Genomic DNA, 18,745 nt, shown 5'->3' with positions numbered 1-18,745 from the left:
GCAACAGTCTGTAATTCTAAATGCCAGCACCAAGTTCAACCTCTTCATACCACAGCGAATCTGTAGGGAAAAAAAAAAAAAAAAAAAAAAAAAAAAAAAAAAAATCTGTTGTTTAAAGAAGATGCTGTCCGCACCCTAAGCCAGAGTTACAATTTCGCAGTAGCACAGAAGCTAGTTTCAGTAACAGATTTAATGTTCAATGTAGATCGAGCTTTAACTTGGCACCTGGAAAAAGTTAATGACATCAAGCTTGATGTTGCCAATATTCTTTCTCAGTCATCACCTCCAAAAAGAAATCTATCTTCTGGTCAACTTGCTGCTCTCAGAAAGCTACAAAAAAAAGATAATAGTATAGTTATAGCCACAACAGTCCTTAACACTATTGAATATAATCGTACAATGAATATTTCATTATTATTATTATTTGATACCTCCAGGGAATCCAAGGACTCTATGCGTCCTTGGACTCCCTGGAGGTATCCCTGAAGGCACTTGCTCTACAACTCTGTTTCCACTACTCAATCCACCAACTGACTGCAACTACACCAACGCCATCTACAATCAACCACCACTAGTATTTCTACAGACACTCACAAACATCCATGCTCATGGCAGGATTCGAACCCACAGCCTTTTGGCTGGAGTGTGGATATGCTAACCACTCGGCCAGCCAGGCCAGCATGAACATTATTCTCACTCTACCTTGGAAGAATAAAATTTACAGAGAAAAAGAGGGAAATGTTATGGATTCCCCTATCATTTGCCAATTTTTACATGTAAAATTTAAAAAAACATGCTACAGGCTCAGTGCCCCTCCTTCCCTCTCCCAGAACCTTCTATCTTGCTAAGATATGCAATAGCGATGTGTTCTCTATTTGGCCTCACGTATTACACATGTATTCTCTTTTCTCTGTCACCTCAATAGTCTACCTCCAAGAATCCAGCTGATGATGGAAAAAAAATAGTCTACCCTGCCTAGATACTTCAGTTACACACTTTTGCAATGGCAACCTCTCCTTCATAGTATGCAGGAAACCCATTTGTACATTCAGAAACTTTTGCCATTACCCTCTCCCCACCCCATCAATAATATGTGAGCATTAAAACCCTAACAAAAGAGCCTACAATCTTCACTGTTCGAGTGAAGTCCCTCTTTCAGCAGAACTCAACCATATACAAGACACCTTCCTATAGGAACTTGTAAGAATTGATTTTTATTTTAATTCTGTAGGGGGGGGGGTCAATCCTTTCACCAATCTATAACAATCTCTTCAGAAGAAATTTAGGAATGCCAAAATCATTCAATCCCCCCTACATCTGAGGTACATCTAAAATAATAGCCATATTCTTACCTCACCACAGCATTTAAGCACCACCTGAAACTTGCTATTTTTATTAATTTCACTATGGATCGGCACCCTCCTCTCTCTCTCAGTTCCTGGTGTATATATAATTTCCTGTTCCTGCAAGTTGGCATACTTTAGACATACAAGTATTTCAGTCACCATCCACAGAGATGAACACAAAAAAAAAATCTGCAATCATGACTTACCCAGCATGGCTGGCCAAGTGGTTAGTGTGTCGGCTCTCCAGTCAAGAGGCTGCAGGTTCGAATCCTGCTGTGGGCATGGATGTTTGTGATTGTCTGTGGAAATACTAAAGGTAGCAGTCGGCGGTAGATGCCGTTAGTGTAGGTGCAGTCAATTGGTGGATTATGAGTGTTGTAAGCAGAGCTGTAGAGTAGATGCCCTCCCTCGATGAGTCTTTGGACTCCCGAGGTGACAAATAATAATAATAATAATGATGACTGTGGTCAGTCTGGTCTTGCAGACCATGTACTGGATACTACTCATAGGATCAACTGGAAAAAACCAACATGCTCTGTCACACCAAATTTAGAAAAGACTGTTGTTAAAATCTGCAGCTGATCTCAGAAAACAACCTGTTAAGTAAATACAGATGGAAGAAACTTCCCAAAACATGGGAAACATTGATCCTCAGAAATCCCAATTTACAACTTAGGCTTCCTACACAGGCACCCACAGAGGGTAGCCAATTCAGATAAGAGTAATGTTATATCCACATTTCATTTTGATGGAAATGTGGATATAACCAAGGAATGCCAAAACCATTCAATTCCCCCCTACATCTGAGATACATCTAAAATAATAGCCATATTCTTACCTCACCACAGCATTTAAGCCCACCTGAAACTTGCTATTCTTATTCATTTCACTATGGATCGGCACCCTCCTCTCTCTTTCTCTTGGTGTGTGTGTGGGGGGGAGGGGGGGGCTTACAACTATTAATTTGTACTCCTTAAAGATGTCTATGACAGATGAAATATTGGAAGAAAATAGTTTTTAATCCTCAGTGCTACTTATACGCCATTAAACTTCCAAACTGATTTATTCATCTTCTCCATTTCCTCATTCCATGTACACTAGATGAAGAAATTTTATCTACAGCAGTGCAAGGTTTCTTAACACTTATCAGCTTTAGGGTTAACGTCAAACTTGGATGAATGATTATACATATATGCTACCATTCCAAGGATGCATTTTTAGTGCTGAAAACATTGAACCGTTTTCTTCAACCTGTGCACCTCTGCAATGATTTTGCTTTAATCTTTATTATATATCCACATGGTTAGCTGAGTGACTATGCACTTCGCAACCATGCATGCCTGGGAAAGGAGTACCCTGGGTTCGATTCCTGTTGCTGACATGAGGAACTTAGGATCTTTCTCAGACATAACAAGTTAGATGGTCTTGTGTGGAGGGTTTTTTCTCCCCAGTTTATCTGTAGTTTTTCATCCTGCAAGCAGACAAACTAGATTTGAGAACTCAATGCCTCTACAGACATAGGATACGCTGGGAGGCATAGGGCTAACCACCTTATCCTTGTGTACAGTTGTAGTTAACTAAATAGAAAAACCCTCAACACCGCAAGGTAAAAGAGAGAAAAAGGAAGATCTTTATTATACATTCTGATAAATTGCTTAAGTGTTTCAAGTTCTTGAAAAATTTCACACAAGATCTGTAAGGATACCCTTTTTTTTAAATTCTTTATCATTTTGATTGCAGTTCTGCCCACAGTAAGTAACACACAAAGATGTGTAATCTTGGGTTTCAATAATGGAAGTATGTATTTAAGCAACCAGGAGGCCATTTCTTAAATATGCTGTCAAATATGTAGTCTATAACGATCTCTTAACTGTTGTTTAACTTTCTTTTTTTTTTTAAAAAAAGCATTATTATACTGCATGCAGTTAACATTGGTTTTTTTGTTAGTTTGAAAAATTATGATGTGATTGGTATAGAAAACTTGTATAGGTTATCTTCCTAACTGGTTAGGAATTATCATTCAAACATTCTTCCTCTTATACAAATTGAACATTTTTGCAATACTTATTCAGGGATCAAGCTATAAATGTTTCTTATCTTTCTGGAATATAGAAATTCCATTGCAGGGAGCTTTTCAATGCGACCATTACCTTTCTTTAAACTCTCAAGATATGTTTTGCTGTGTGCAGTTTTCCTTCGTCTCATATCATCTCCAGAAATAAAGTTTTGATAAAGAAGTTCCCCCCCCCACACACACACACTGTGAAATATGATTCAATATTTAAGCAGTAAATTTTTGAATCCTTTCTCAGTGTTACTGAACAATTAGTGCTAACTTTTCTTCTGGATGGTGCAACACTTTGTTTCAAAAATGATTTATTTTTGTTCAGAAAATCAGCTTTACAAAAAAGTTTGCAATTTGACATTATCTCTTGGTTAAAAATATAATATTGCAATGTTATCAACATTTTTCAGAATTTAGTGGAGTTTCAGAATTTTAGCTTCAATTCTTTGCCTCTTTTATATGTGTGTGTGTGTACACGCATATTTTTATTTTTTTGTTTGTTTCCATCCAATTTCATGGATTGCTTTTCTTTCATCTATCTTACTTTATTTCTTCCAATATCTTTCTCTTTTAGAACTTCTAGATTTTCTTTTTTCTACATTTGCTTTGTTTTCTCTCAGGCTAATAATTAGGATCTTGAACAGAGCAGTCCAAGACAAAACCAAATTAAGCATCTTCAAGAACTACTGTCTTGTCGATGAAACTAACTAATATTTCGGGGGGGGGGGGGGGGGGGGGGGATTGTAATTATTAATTTCTTTGGAAGTATATTTAGTTGCTTTGTTTTGAACATTATCTAAATTTAAATACATTCCAAATTTTCACCATAATTTGATTCAGAAAGATTCTCAGAAACTGAAAATAATGATAAAATTTGTCTGAGGAATCTTGTTTAAGCAAATGGTAACTTCACATAACAATTAAATTTGTTTAATAGCAACATTTCTTATAAATAAAAATCTAGAAATAGTTCTCTCTATTCTGACATGCATTATAAATTTTCTGTTTCAAACCAAACAAAATTTAGCAATTTAATTCATAATAGTCTTAAAATTTAACTTCAAGTTCGATTGCAAAATATAACTTTTAGACCAAGTTACCATTTATTAGGAAGGTATAGGTACTTCTTTATCCAACATTGCAATTTGTAATTTTTATAACATAGAAAAGTAACGATAATAATTCAAAGCCCTGTTTTATTCTTATGTATCTGATTATTTATTTTCTCTTGATACCATCTCTAACTCCATTAAGTATCCTATCCAGACAGATCTGGATTATTTTCTTTATTAATTTCATACAACTTATTATCAAAAACACTTACAGCAACTGTTAGAATAATCAGTATAAGCTACATTAGAAGTTATTTTATAAATATACAACCAAAATCCATCAAGTGCCTCAGAAGATTTTTACTGATCTCTAGAGTTAAGTATAATTTACAGGTAAAATTCCATAAGGAACTTGAAACAGCTTTTTTACTGTGAAAGCATCTGTTATCTTTTAGTTAATGAACATGCACACATATTCTAGTGCACTTATGGTGTTTAGGTTCTATAAATTATGACTGGATTTACTGGATAAGAACGATTAAGATTATAAAAGCTTTTGATCCAAGTGAAGTTGAAAATGATTTTGTTATTAGATTATGCTCTGTATTTTATACTTAACTGTGTAGATAACCAAAGGGTGCACAAAAATGGATACAACAAGTTTTTGCAGCAATCCTACAATATAATGTTAAAACTCTTCTCTCAACATACTCATTTGATAAACATTAATTATCAGGGCTTGAAAAATACTTGTTTTATTTATCCATGACAAGTGAAGATTTTTTTAAATCATGAGAAAAAAAAATCAGATGAGTTTTTTCACTTAATTGTCAGTTTTATTTATGCAATGCTGATTCTGTTTCATGTCTAAAGAGTTTTTTTGCATTGATACTTTATGCCTTACTAACTGCATCTATCGGGGAATGCTGATAATTACAAATGGCTGTTTTGTCAATATAATCGATTTTGTCATAATGGAATAAGATCAATGAGTAAACAAGATATATTTGCATCATTTTATTTTGATTGGTGCCCAGTCGTATCATGAGGTAACCAGTTAATCATGATATGGCAACATAAAATAGATAAACAAGCAGCAGACAGCAGTAATTCATTGATTATGGAATAATCAATAATCAATAAGACCAGAAAGAAATATTAATTTTCTCAAAATATTTGTTTATGCTGATTCTAACCTAAACTTTTTTCAATTGTTTTCTTAACTGGGTCATGTCATATGACATCATTAGTCCTGTCCATCTGAAAATGTTTCAGTCAGTCAGAATTCATACACACGCTGTCATTACATTACAGGGTATTTTTTGATTGATTTTTTATAATACTGAATGTTTTCAATGTTTATAATGTTCCAGAAGTTATTTTTTTCATAAAAGTGATTCAAAACATAAGTGCCAGATGCAAAAAGTAGCAAAAAATAGTATCATTAATTTTAAAAAAATTATAATAATAAATGGTCTTATCACTTATAAAATGCATGATTTTTTTTTTCCACATAATGATAAACTAATACACAAGTACACTTCATATATCTGTTTCAACACTGGTAGTTATACAAGGTAAAAATTATCCACATTTACATAAGTTCATAAACTGACCAGATCTGGGATTAAACACATGCCTATGATATATTAGATGACTGTGGTAGAGTATATTCATCTAACCAGTGACATATTTGCTTGACTGGTGTGCCAGCACAAAATTTTTCAAGCCCTGCTTATCATTCATAACATACACATCTCTATAATGAAAGCTAAATAAATATATTAATTTTGGATAAACAATAGTACTTCTACAATACAAAGATAAATTTAGTTTTTAGACAAAAGAACGCAAGAATACCTCATGCTTAGATACATTGGTCTAATGGCAAATAATGGAAATGTATGTATCTTTATCATGATGGTCATAAATATCAAGTATAGCAGCACTTTGATAAATCCTGAAATAGATATAAAATGATAAAACTTGTAGCAAAAGTTTGTAGCCTTATAAAATATATCTCTTTAGTGATCTTATAAAAGTTAAGAGCACTTAACTGTAATAATTACTAGTTGCAAACATTGATTTTATACAACAAAAAGTTAAATGGATTATTACTCCTTAAGATAACATGACATTTAACAAGGCAAGTATATAAATGGAGTACAGTTTCCTGACACAAACACTTTCCTGCCTGATGTATGAGTCAGAAATGTTGAAAATGTATAAGTTCCAATATTTGAACAGGATGCAGTTGTAAAAAAAGGTGGTCCAATTTCAAACAACCAGGATGGTTTTTCCATCCTGTAGACCCAAGAATGCCTCTCTCCATCATGTTATGATATAGAGACACCAATAAGTTTTTCATAATGAATACTATGTAACAATACAGAAAAGAACAAACAAACAAATGAAAATTAGGTTTCTGTTGAAAATAATTAGACAATTTCACTAGTATTAATTTAGCACTATTTAATGATAAAAGTTAAAAAACACAAAAATAAACAAAAAAGCTAATATCTTAATGCTAAATAATGAATTATTAACTATTAAATGATAGGAGTTATAAGAAGAAGCCTGTCCAGTGGGATTGGACTTTTGTTTTTCTTTTAATATAATTAATCCAACACGCGGACCCTGCATAGGAAGCGGGAATAACGCATAGAAGAAGAAGAAGAATCCCACATAGAAGTGGTAGCAAACCTGTAACACATGAGTGGTGAGTACACATTAAAATGAATGCATTCCATAACTCAAAATAGCTAAAGAAAACATGCCTTTGCTTCTGCCTCTTTCAATCCTTTTAATTGACCTTCTCATTTCACCTCAAATAAGACTAACAAGCTCCAGTGTATTGTTATACAAGCTCCTGTATATTGTTATTCACACTTGAATCAATTTTCCTTTTTATATCCACAATACTCACAAAAAAGGTCAACTACAGATTACTGGATCAATACCGCACCTTGTCTGAAAATAATATTAAACTGAAGTGAACATGAATGGTTTGAACAAATATTTGGTACGAGCTATGGCTGATTACTCTTGGCTTAACTGCATTCATCTTTATTCACAACTGCCTTTTTTTTTCTTCTTAATATACATTTGAGCATCTACATAGCAATGAAAGTACATTTTTCAAAAGGTTTCAAATCCTAAGGCATGATGACCATTCATAAAAAGCTTTTCACAACTGGAGGCAAGTTAGTTGGTCTTATATGAAAAAAAGCAGGGTTCCCCTCCTCTAGAGAACTCAGGGCATTTCCACAGACATAGCAGATTATGTAGAGAGAATGAATTACTCTAATATAACATTATAACAAAACTAGGTTTATAAGAAGTTAAGTTGCTTAAATATTATCATCATTTTGTTAACCTTCATGGAGTCAACAGACACATTGTGGGAAGCCCATTCAAACAGCAGCATGGCTATCATAATGAACTTTGAAGTTATTTACACTACCTGTACTCACAATGCACTCCAGCAATGCATTCCACTTGTTAACAACTCTCCACATTAAAAAATCTACTACTCACACATCCTTCTTTACCACATCTTTATACAACTTCCAGGGATGGCCTCTCATTCTTCCCATCTTAACATCCATTCTTTTTCTAATTCCTTCTGTATTAATCTGATAGAATCCCTTACTTAACTTGAAGGTCTCTATCATAGCTGCTTTTTTCCTCCTATCCACCAACCTCTGTAATCCACATTGAATGCTCTTCATAACCAACACTCCAGACTCCTAATATCACTTTGGTCATTCGTTTTTGGGCCCCCTCTAGTGTTTCCACATCACAATGAAAACTAGGTGACCAAATTTCAGCACAATAGTCTATATGTGTGGTCTGACCAATGCCTTATATAGAGGCACCACCACCAACTTATCCCTACATGTCAATGTACTTTTAACCATAGCAGCAATACAATGTGCAATCTTTGCAACACTTGCAATGTGCCCTCAGAACTTCAGTCCACTAGCTACCATCACTACAAGATCCTGAATTTCATCCACTTTCTGCATTTATTAATATAAAAACTGCAACCCCATTCATTTTTCCAAGCTAAAAGTCTATTCAAATCTTATAGAGAATTAACATCAGCACTCCTCCTAATAATTCTAACTTTGTATCATTGGCAAACATTTGAAGATCCCCAGTCAAACCACATGAAACATAATTAGCAAATAAATTAAACAACAGGAGTCCAAGAACAAAACCCTGAGGCATGCCACTGGCCACCTTCCTTTTCTGAAACACTGTGCCATCATATACAACTTGCTGGTATCTTTCAGAAAGCCAATCGTCTATCTAATCCCATCTTCTGCAGCTTATACACCAATCTGCCATGTGGTAATCTATCAAATACCTTCGCAAAGTCCAAGAAAATCACTATATATATGAATCTCCCTTATCCAACACATTTGTCACCTTATCATAAAATGCAAGAAGATTGCTGAAACAAAAACTGCTCTTCATAAAAACCATGCTGACCATCATAGAGAAGCTTATGTCCATCAACCCAGTCCTGTATTCTATTTCTAACCAATTTTTCCAACTTTTATCACAACTGCAGATATACAGACTGGTCTATAGTTGGAAACTTCTGTTCTCAAACCATGATTAGTGACAAATGGTGTCACTAAACCTAATATGAGAAAAGAAGATTCTTTCCTTTATTGTGATAGCATTAGCACTGATTATGAAAAAAGTATAGATGGCTAATGTATTGGGGCAATAACTTTATAGTGGATGCAGATTAACTTAATACATAATTACTCAACTGCATGAATTACAATTAATTTTCCTAATCACCTTAATCAGTCAATATTTTAACCTTCATGTTAAGATTATCATCCACCAGAGTTTATATAAGGAACAAGTTTTAAAACTAACTGCAATATACACTAATTTGGTCAACCACCAACCCTAGCCTGACCTGTGGTGAAGGAAAAAAAATTAACTTCAAAAGTTGGCAATTAATGGGACTAATTAACTATAGCTCTGTTATTTTCAGATAGATGAAGAACATTCTGACTATTACTATGGGAATTTTATTATCAATCAGTTCCAATTTTGAACAGTACTCGTTTAATGATAGCAGCATTCCTTAGGTAAGGTGGCTTGTAGTCTTATTTTGGTATCTGTACCCATTATATAGGTCTGAGGACTATTGCAGCTGGTGGCCCAAGTCATGGAGTTGAAGACTGACTGATGGTAGTCTAAAGTCTTCATTTATTTCAATTGTGAGCTGGTTGAGCAGACTCCTATTAAGTGGATTTATAACTGCTGTTCAGCATCTTCAGAGCAGATGCTAAACTTCCTGAGTCACTCTTTTCCTTCATGCTAACACAGTGATCAGAATACATCTTCAAAAATTATGGAAACAACTACTGTGTTTGAGTAAAACTTCAGTTTAATATAAACCAAAATAATCACTTGACGTTTCGACCTTCACATTAAGGTCGTTGTCATCTGGAATATACACATATATACAAAGAAACAAGCTGCACTACAATCTACATGGTAACTTCAACGTACCATGTAGATTGTAGGGCAGCTTGTTTCTTTATATATATGTGTACACTCCAGATGATGATGACCTTAATGTGAAGGTAGAAACGTCGAGTGATTAGTTTGGTTTATATTAAACTGAAGTTTTACTCTAACACAGTAGTTGTTTCCAAAATTTTTGAAGATGTTTCCTGAGTCACTCTGTGGAATAAATCACGCTACTAAATTAGATGCATGGTTGGGGGTTATCATCATCAACACCACTTTCCTGATATGCATCCCCAAAGGGAGGGAGGTCCAAGTTACTATGAAAGCACTACATGATTAAGTTTACCTTATTAATCTCCTATAAATTTTCCTCCAAATCAATCTATTACTTGTGGGCACTCTAATATTATCATATCTAACATTTCATGCTTCCAAAGCACTTCTGACTGAATCAATCCAACTAGACCATGATCTTTCAATGGGTCTCTTTCCTGCCATCTTGGCATCAAATACCTATTTTGCTAACCTTTCCTTGCCCATTCTGTTTAAGTGGCCAAATCACCCTAGATTAGCTCTTTTGACACATTCTTGAATGCTAATAATTTAGTTCCTTTCTAATATCTTCATTTTTAATATGATTCTGCCACTGATGCCATCAGTTCACTCCCCTAATGTTCCTCAGAAGCCTCATATCTGTGGTTTCTAGTCTTTGTTCTTTATTTTTAATCCAACTCTCAGATCCAGAACTTAAAACTGGTTTGAACAATGTCTTGTATACTTCTAGTTTAATGTTTTGGCTAATTTATCCCTTATTCCATATAAATTTACTCAGCTGACTACCCACTATACCAGCTTTGCTTATTCTGTTGTTCTATTTTCAGATTTAACCTGCCACCTTAACTGAAAACTGTGCCTAAATAGCTGTAATATTTTACTTGTTCTATAGGATCTACATTCAACATGCAGCTGAAGTTCTCCATGATCCTACCTATTTTCATAGTTTTAGTCTTTTTATTGCTGATTTTTCATGTGAAATTTGTTACAGCTATAATTCAATTCAGTTTGTGAGTTCTGGAAACTTGCACTAGATGTGTTTAGAAGTAAAATAGCATCTGCATAAAGTAAAGAGCTAAGTTTGACATCTCCAATTCTAATATCAGGCCTAATGCCACTTTCTTTCACATGTGATCCATGAAGATGATGAATAAAAGTGGAGATAATGTGCATCCTTGTCTTACCTCAGATTTTACACCAAACCATCATCCTGTATTTCCTTCAATTCTTTGTAAATATAGACTAAATATTGCTCTGCATAATGTTCCATTCACCCCACATAACTGTAGTGTTTCCAGAGCTTTTCTCTGAGCACCTTGTCATATGCCTTTTCCAGGTCTACAAACACATAGGTAGAGATCCTTGTTATATTCCTGTAATTTCTCAACTATATGTCTTAACATGTTCTGGTCCAGGCAATGGTAGCTCGCTCACCATGAACCTAACCATCTGTCAAAGCGAGCAAATTTACCGGCAATTTCATTCATGCGTGTCTGACTGTTCAATAATGGTTTCTTTAATTGTAACTAATCTCACATTGAGAAGAGGGGGGTAGGTGAAAAGGAATGTTCTTTTCAGAATATATTAAAAACAATAATTAAAGAGAATGATATATATGACTATTATATGGTTAATATACTTGATTTACTAAAAGATGGAAACATTACAAATATAAGGATGATAAAGAACAGGCATGAATAAAAATAGTTTCAGTACCGTAAGATGGATTATGAATAATTTACATCTGTGATGTTATATGAGTGCTTGTGTTATAAGTATCTAAGGTTGGAGTGAGAAATACATGATCCTGTAAACTACACTTTCATATTTGCATTTATCTTCTGCAGCTTATCCCACTCAGGTAGGGTAGCTGTTTTTAATGCATCTCCTCCACATCCTCCTGTCTTGGTGGGCTGTAACTACATCTTCAACCTCAGGTCTCCTCCACCAGCTCCCTCCATCTCTTCTTTGGCCACCCATGCTTCCTCCTCCCTTGCACATCCATCTGCATGACCTTTTTTTTCACACACTCATCCTCCCTCCTCATCATATGACCAAACATCTCAACTTTGCCTCCTGTATCTTCACTCCTAAGTTCAAAACTTTCACAGTTTTCCCTTACATAGTCATTTCTCAGATGATCCTTTCTGGTCACACCACACATCAACCTAAGCATTCTCATCTCTGCTACCTCCAATCCTGTTGATGTTATTTTTCCTCAGGACACAGTTTCCATAGCATACATCATAGCTAGTCTCACTACTGACCTGTAGATTTGGCCTTTTAGATGGATTGGATTTCATCGCACTCCAGTCCACTTCCTTCTCGGCCTCTCCATCCTCTTTCACCTTCCTGATGACATTTCTTTCCAGTTTCAGATCTGTCTTTTCGCTGCCATCCACTTTGCAACACACACATACATTGTCTTACTTCTGCTCACTCTCATACCTCTCTCTTCCAGTACTTTTCTCCATCTTTCCAGTTTAGCTGCCACTTCTTCTCTTGATTCTACACACACAGCACAATGTAATTTCTCTCTGCATACAACATTGTCCAAGGTGCATCTTCTGTCACCTCTTCCGTCACCACCTCCATCAGAATATTAAACAGGAACAGACTTAATGCTGACCCTTGATGCAAACCAACTGTCACTTGAAAACTTTCTGGCTCTCCCAGACAGGTCTGAACTCTTGTATTCACATTTCTGTATATCTCCTGCACCAACCTGACATATTTCTCTGGTACCTTCTTCTTCCTCAGACACCTCCAGATTTCTTTCCTTGGCACTCTACCGTACGTTTTCTCCAGATCAATAAACACCAGATGTAGCTCATGTTGTTTCTCTCGAAACTTTTCCATCTGCTGTAACCCAAAGATAGCATCCGTCATCGATCAACCAGGCATGAAGCCAAACTGCTAGTTTGCAATTTTCACCTCCTGCCTCATTCTTCCATCAAGAACTCTTTCTAGGATTTTCATTGTGTGGGACATCAACTTTATTATTCTGTAATAATTCTTACAGTCTTGTGCATCCCCTTTACCCTTGTAGATAGGGACAAGAGTACTTTCCCTCCACTCCTTAGGCATATTTTCCTGTTGGCAAACTTTTATGAATAGTTCACACAGCGGGTCAATTCCCTCTCCCCCCCCAGTGCCTTCCATCCCTTCACCGGAATCCTGTCAGGACCCACCAATTTTCAATTCTTCATTCTCTTTATGGCCTCCTTCACTTCCACTCTACTGATGTTCTACAACATCCCATCAAAAGGCAGCCCATCTTCTCTGTGAATCCTTGCATTTTCCACATTCAAAATCCCTTCAAATATATTCTCCTCTGTTTCTTATATCTGCATCCCTTCTTAATACTCTTCCTTCAGTCTTTGGTCTGCCTTACATGTCCTTTGATGCCTTATTTCTACATTTTGCCAATTGATAAATTTTTCTCTGTCCTTCCTTTGTTTCTAATTGTTCATAAAGATCTTGATATGCAATAGCCTTCGCCTACACAACAACTCTTAGCTTCTCGCTTTCTCTCTCTGTCCTCTCCCACTCTTCATTCATCCCACTTCTGCTTTGTCTCCCTCTTAGCCTTCACTGCTTCTTGCACATTATTATTCCACCCACCCTCCTCCTGCTCTCTAATCTTTCCAGATGTTTTGCCAAGTACTTCGATTGCACAGCTCCGAATTACTTTTGAATTATGTCTCCAACAATTCTGTACACTTTCTAGTCCATTCAAAATCCTCTCTAACATCCTCTCCTTAAAAAGGTTCCCCACACTCTCTTCTTTTAGGCGAAATCACTTAATTACGGTTTCGCTTATGATGGGCATAATTAAAAAAACTTATGAATACATGGATGGGGATCTGTTTGTGAAATATAAATCACTAACAGTTGACTATACTGCAAATGCAGGAAAAACGAGTAGTTTTATTGTATCACTGAATAAGGTACAGAGACTATAGTCTGTGTAATATATTTTTCAACAAATGGCATAATAAGAGACAACTCCAATAAAAATGGCACTAACTAATGAAACATGCCCCCCCCCCCCCCCAACACACAGAAAATATGCTACATAAACTCAAGCAAAACCATTTATTGTATTGCCAAACACAACATCAAACTAAAAACAATTGTCCTAACATTTGTTCAAATTTTCAATTACATGAAATAAGTGTTTGTTTGATTGCTTTTGAAATTTTCCATGTCATTAAGACAGATCACAAATACGAACTTCAAATAAAATTCTACTGCAAGAGTTGCAACAAACATAGTGCATAAACTTTGTGTCCATGCACCAAGTCCACCTTCTTGGCATAGGAGCAGCACACAAGAAAACAGCAATAAAATTCTACCAAAAGAGTTTCAATTAAAACGGCGTGTAAACTTTGTCAGATTGGTCCACCCGCACACAACGGGGAAGTGGTACACAAACAATAACGAGAAGTTACATTGGTATGACAAGCATGCAAAACACTTCCTGACTTAAACATGCTAAAGTAAATATCTGATTCTGACAACCTCTATTTGGCCTGAACCCAGTTTGTTGTTCAAGTTTCTCTTCCACAATCTTTCTCAATCTCTTTTCAAGTATGCTTGCATAAATCTTACCTGGAACATTTAGCAGAGAAATTCCTCTGTAATTCTCACATTCAGCTTTATTTTCTGTTTTATGGATGGGTACTATGAGAGCTTTGCTCCAATCACTGGGAATTTGGCCTTCTGACCAGGCCCTCTGAATTATGCAGTATAGCCACCAAAACTTTTATACCTCCATACTTAAGCATTTCTGGTCAAATATCTACCAGCTGCCTTTCACCATTTCAAGATTTTGATGGCTTTTTCTACTTCAAGTATTAGTTCAAAAACAAACCAGACTAAAAGTATACAATACATTAGCCCTACCAGTCTTAATGTATGGAAGCGAAATCTGGACAATAAAACAAAAAGACAAACAAAGATTAACAACAGCAGAAATGAAGTTTATGAGAAAAACTGCAAAGTATACCCTATTTGATCACAAAAGAAATGAAGAAATTATGAAAGAATTCAACCAAGAACCAGTAATAGAAAAAATTAAAAAAATATAAACATAAATGGATGAAACATGTTCAAAGAATGAAAACAGAAAGATTACCAAAACAAGCCTTAAAATACAAGCCATTAGGAAAAAAAAACCAGGACATCCTCTTAAACGATTCAATGATGACTTTTAAGGCCGGAACAGGCCATGCTAGGCCTAAATCCTTGATATGCATGATGATGATGATAATGATGAAGTATTGATATGTAATCCTCTTTGCATTCCTCTTGAAAATTTTCTAGTACAGTTCTGTCACTGCTTGGTTCATTTAACAGTCTTTCAAAGTGATTACTCCAGACATCTAGATGCCTGGAGTAATCATTGGAGACATATCACCTTTATCATATTTGATTCCTTTTACAGCAATGCTTCCCAAACTTATGGATGTAAAGGCTCTTTTGAAAATATTAAAATATTTCACGGCCCCCAACTAGAAAAAAAAAATCGTAATACAGACATGTATTATTGGAATATTTATTTTTTATATTCAATACAAAACATACACAGCAAATATTACATTTTTAACATCTTACATACACACAAAAAGTCACAAATAAATAAATTTGTTACTTTTTGTCACAAATTGTGCTGCAGTTGTGCATCGGTTAGATACAAGTGTCCTTCAGTGGTATTATTGTTTGGAACTGTTGTATATATTGTGTTTTCACTGCCGTTTGTTTCACTATTTCAACGTGTAAAGATGGCGTCCAACAAGAAACGTACGTCAGCAGCGCGCAGGACTTCTACGCAAAAGGCAGGCTCATTAGATTAGATTTTTCGCAATGGATGCGTTGCAGAAACTGCTACATGTATGTGCCGAAGAATGTGAAGGATCTGTGGTCGGTCTGGCTAAATGAGAAGAACGAAAATGTCGACGTATGTGAGAAGTGTCGGGATAGGCTAGAGCGTTTAGGAATGGAAGCTGACATTGTGACCGTAGCAGAAGAACTTCGGCGGGAGTTTGTGAAAATGAAAAATGACCTTCATCTTCTTCATGAGGAAGTGGAAGTGCTTGGTAAGGAGATACTGGAAGTTAAAGCTGAGTTTAATGTGTTAAACAGAGAAATTAGGACTATAGAGGTTACATTAGCTGACGTAAGTAGAACAGGATTACATATGGGCGAGTCTTTGGTGAATGATGCAGTAATGAATAGTATGGGAGTGACTGGGAGTCAACAAAATAAAGCCACAAGTGGCCTAGAAGAAACAAGATGTCGTGAGAGTGTGTGTGTGGGGGGGGGGGGGGGGGTAAGTAATAGAGCGTCGAGTAATGAAGCTGGGAGAGTCATGCTGAATAGCGTAGAGAATCAGTCCATGAGTGTGGACTCGAATGAAGTTAAGAATGGTAAGATATATGGTGATTCTATGATTAAGGGTATAGAGAGTGGTATGGATGAGGAGTGCTTGGCTGGTGGGACAATAGAAAGAGTGGCTTTAGAAATAAAGAGAGGGTATGAAGCAGACAAGATGATAGTTATAGTGGGTACGAATGATCTGAGAGGTAGTATAAATCGGGTAGGAAAAGATTTAAGAACATTATTAGATATTGTGAAGAGGAAAAGTGTCAATGGGAGGATAGTGTGTGTGCTGCCTCGTTTTGACAATTACGAGTTAAGTAGACGAGCAATGATAATGAATGATATGATTGCAAAAATGTGCAAAAAAGGAGGTCTGGAATTTGTTGATGTTTGGAGTGTATTTGAAGGAAAAAGGCAGTTGTATGCTAGAGATGGACTGCATCTTAACATGGAAGGACATAAGCGATTGAAGAAGTTATTGTTTTCTGAACAAGTTGAAGTTATTGGGCAAGGAAACTAATATTGAAAGGGTTGAGTGTAAGAGAGAGAAACTTTAGCACTGATTGTATATTTATTGATCCTTATATGAAGAATAAATTGCAGAAGAGAGGGGATAAAAATCAGCATGGGGCTACGGAAGTTAGTGACTTATATATCAGTTCTAAAGCCGGTACAAGATCTAGAGGGAATCTGCAATTTTTGTATACAAATGCTAGAAGCATTCAAAATGAGAGAGAAGAATTTTTGGCATTAGTCAGTGCAATCTCACCAAAAGTTGTAGGCATTAGTGAAACTTGGCTGTCAGCAGAAGATGTGATCACTGGAATTGAATGTGATGGGTACAGTATTTTCAGGGAGGATAGAGAAGATAGAACAGGGGGAGGAGTACTGTTGATGATAGCTGATGTGTTGCAGCCAAAGAAAGTAGTATATCAAGATGATAGACATGCGAATGAGAGTTCATTTGAGGCAGTCTGGTGCAAAATAGTGACCAATGCAACCAAATATACAGTTGGATGCTGCTATAGGCCAGGAAGTACAGGGGGAGATATTGAATTCATGCATCAGCAAATTAGTGCAATGAGTGAAGGCTTAGTGATTATTATGGGGGATTTTAATTACGGTGATATCAACTGGAAGGAGGAAATATCACGTAGCAAAAAGGAAAATGAATTCATACATTTTCTACGAGATAATTACTTGAAACAGCACATAACTGAAGGGACACGTGGTGTGAGAGTGTTGGACCTGGTTATTGGTTCAGAGGTTATATGCATAAGTAAGGTGTCCTCGTTACCTCCAACTGGTGAAAGCGATCATGTGGTAGTGACTTGGGAGATTGCAAAATCTGTGGATTTTTCTGTTAAGAAGGGGTATATATGTGGAACTACAGGTTAGGCAATTATAACAAGCTTCAGAGTGAGCTTGCAGCCATCCCATGGCAGAACATATTGCAAGGGAAAGATGTTAGCAGTGCATGGGATAAAATCAGCGGGTATCTGAGGAAAGCAATATCAGATTGTGTCCCCATGGTCTGGAGGTCAAACAAGGCAGGCGTTAAATGAATGAGCAGTAGTATCACGCTTGATCTGCAAAAAAAGAAAAGGTTATGGAGAATTTACAAGGAGAAAGGTGACCAGTACAAGGCTCAAGCTAGGAAGGTTACCAGCATAGTAAGAAAAGCTAAATCAGATTATGAGAAGACCTTAGCCAAAGAGATCAAGGGTAATCCCAAAGAGTTCTTCCGCTATGTAGCAAGTAAGAGGAAGAATGACTTCGGAAGGATAACTTTAGTGGGTGCTGATGGTATTGAGGTGACAAAATCAGATGTAATAGTAGAGTTACTGAGTGATCACTTTTCAAAGTCTATCACCCAAGTGAGGATATCGCTATACCTGTAGCAATACCTAATGTGAGAATTGAAGCTAAAGAATCAGAGGTATTAAATATATTGCAAAATTTAAATGCAAACACTGCTGTAGGCTTAGATGGAATATCAGCTCGGGTGTTGCGTGAATGTGCAAATGAATTGTCAACCCCTCTTACTTGGATATTTAATTTAAGTTTGAACTCCTTAGGGAGTGGAAGTTAGGCAAAGTGGTTCCTTTGCATAAGGGTGGCTCTAAAACTGTGGTAGTTAATTACAGACCAATCACCATCTCAGGAGTAGTGGTAAAAGTATTGAAAAAGTTGGTTAAAGAACAAAATTCAAGAATGGGTGGATCAGGATATGATACTCTATAGAGGCCAACATGGTTTTGTTAAAGGTAGATCCTGCCTTAGCAATCTAACTATTCATAATAGAATAACATCTGAGTTGGACAAAGGAGCAGGCTACA

General features: G+C 36.0%; 1 protein-coding gene across 1 annotated transcript in view; it reads right to left on the bottom strand.

Moving 5' to 3' along the window:
* Window positions 1-18,745, bottom strand: part of sip3 (septin interacting protein 3) — a 306,647-nt gene that overhangs the window by 158,273 nt on the left and 129,629 nt on the right. The window contains exon 7 of the mRNA XM_090399016.1: window positions 6,324-6,423. Coding sequence (XP_090255142.1) covers window positions 6,324-6,423 — 100 coding nt within the window. The remainder of the gene's footprint in view (window positions 1-6,323; window positions 6,424-18,745) is intronic.

The sequence above is a fragment of the Typopeltis vanoorti genome, chromosome 1 (assembly GCF_054136105.1).
Source record: "Typopeltis vanoorti isolate ZY-2024b chromosome 1, IOZ_Tvanoo_1.0, whole genome shotgun sequence".
NCBI lineage: Eukaryota > Metazoa > Arthropoda > Arachnida > Uropygi > Thelyphonidae > Typopeltis > Typopeltis vanoorti.
Note: the sequence above shows the minus strand (reverse complement) of the source record. Positions and strands in the feature narration are given on the sequence as shown.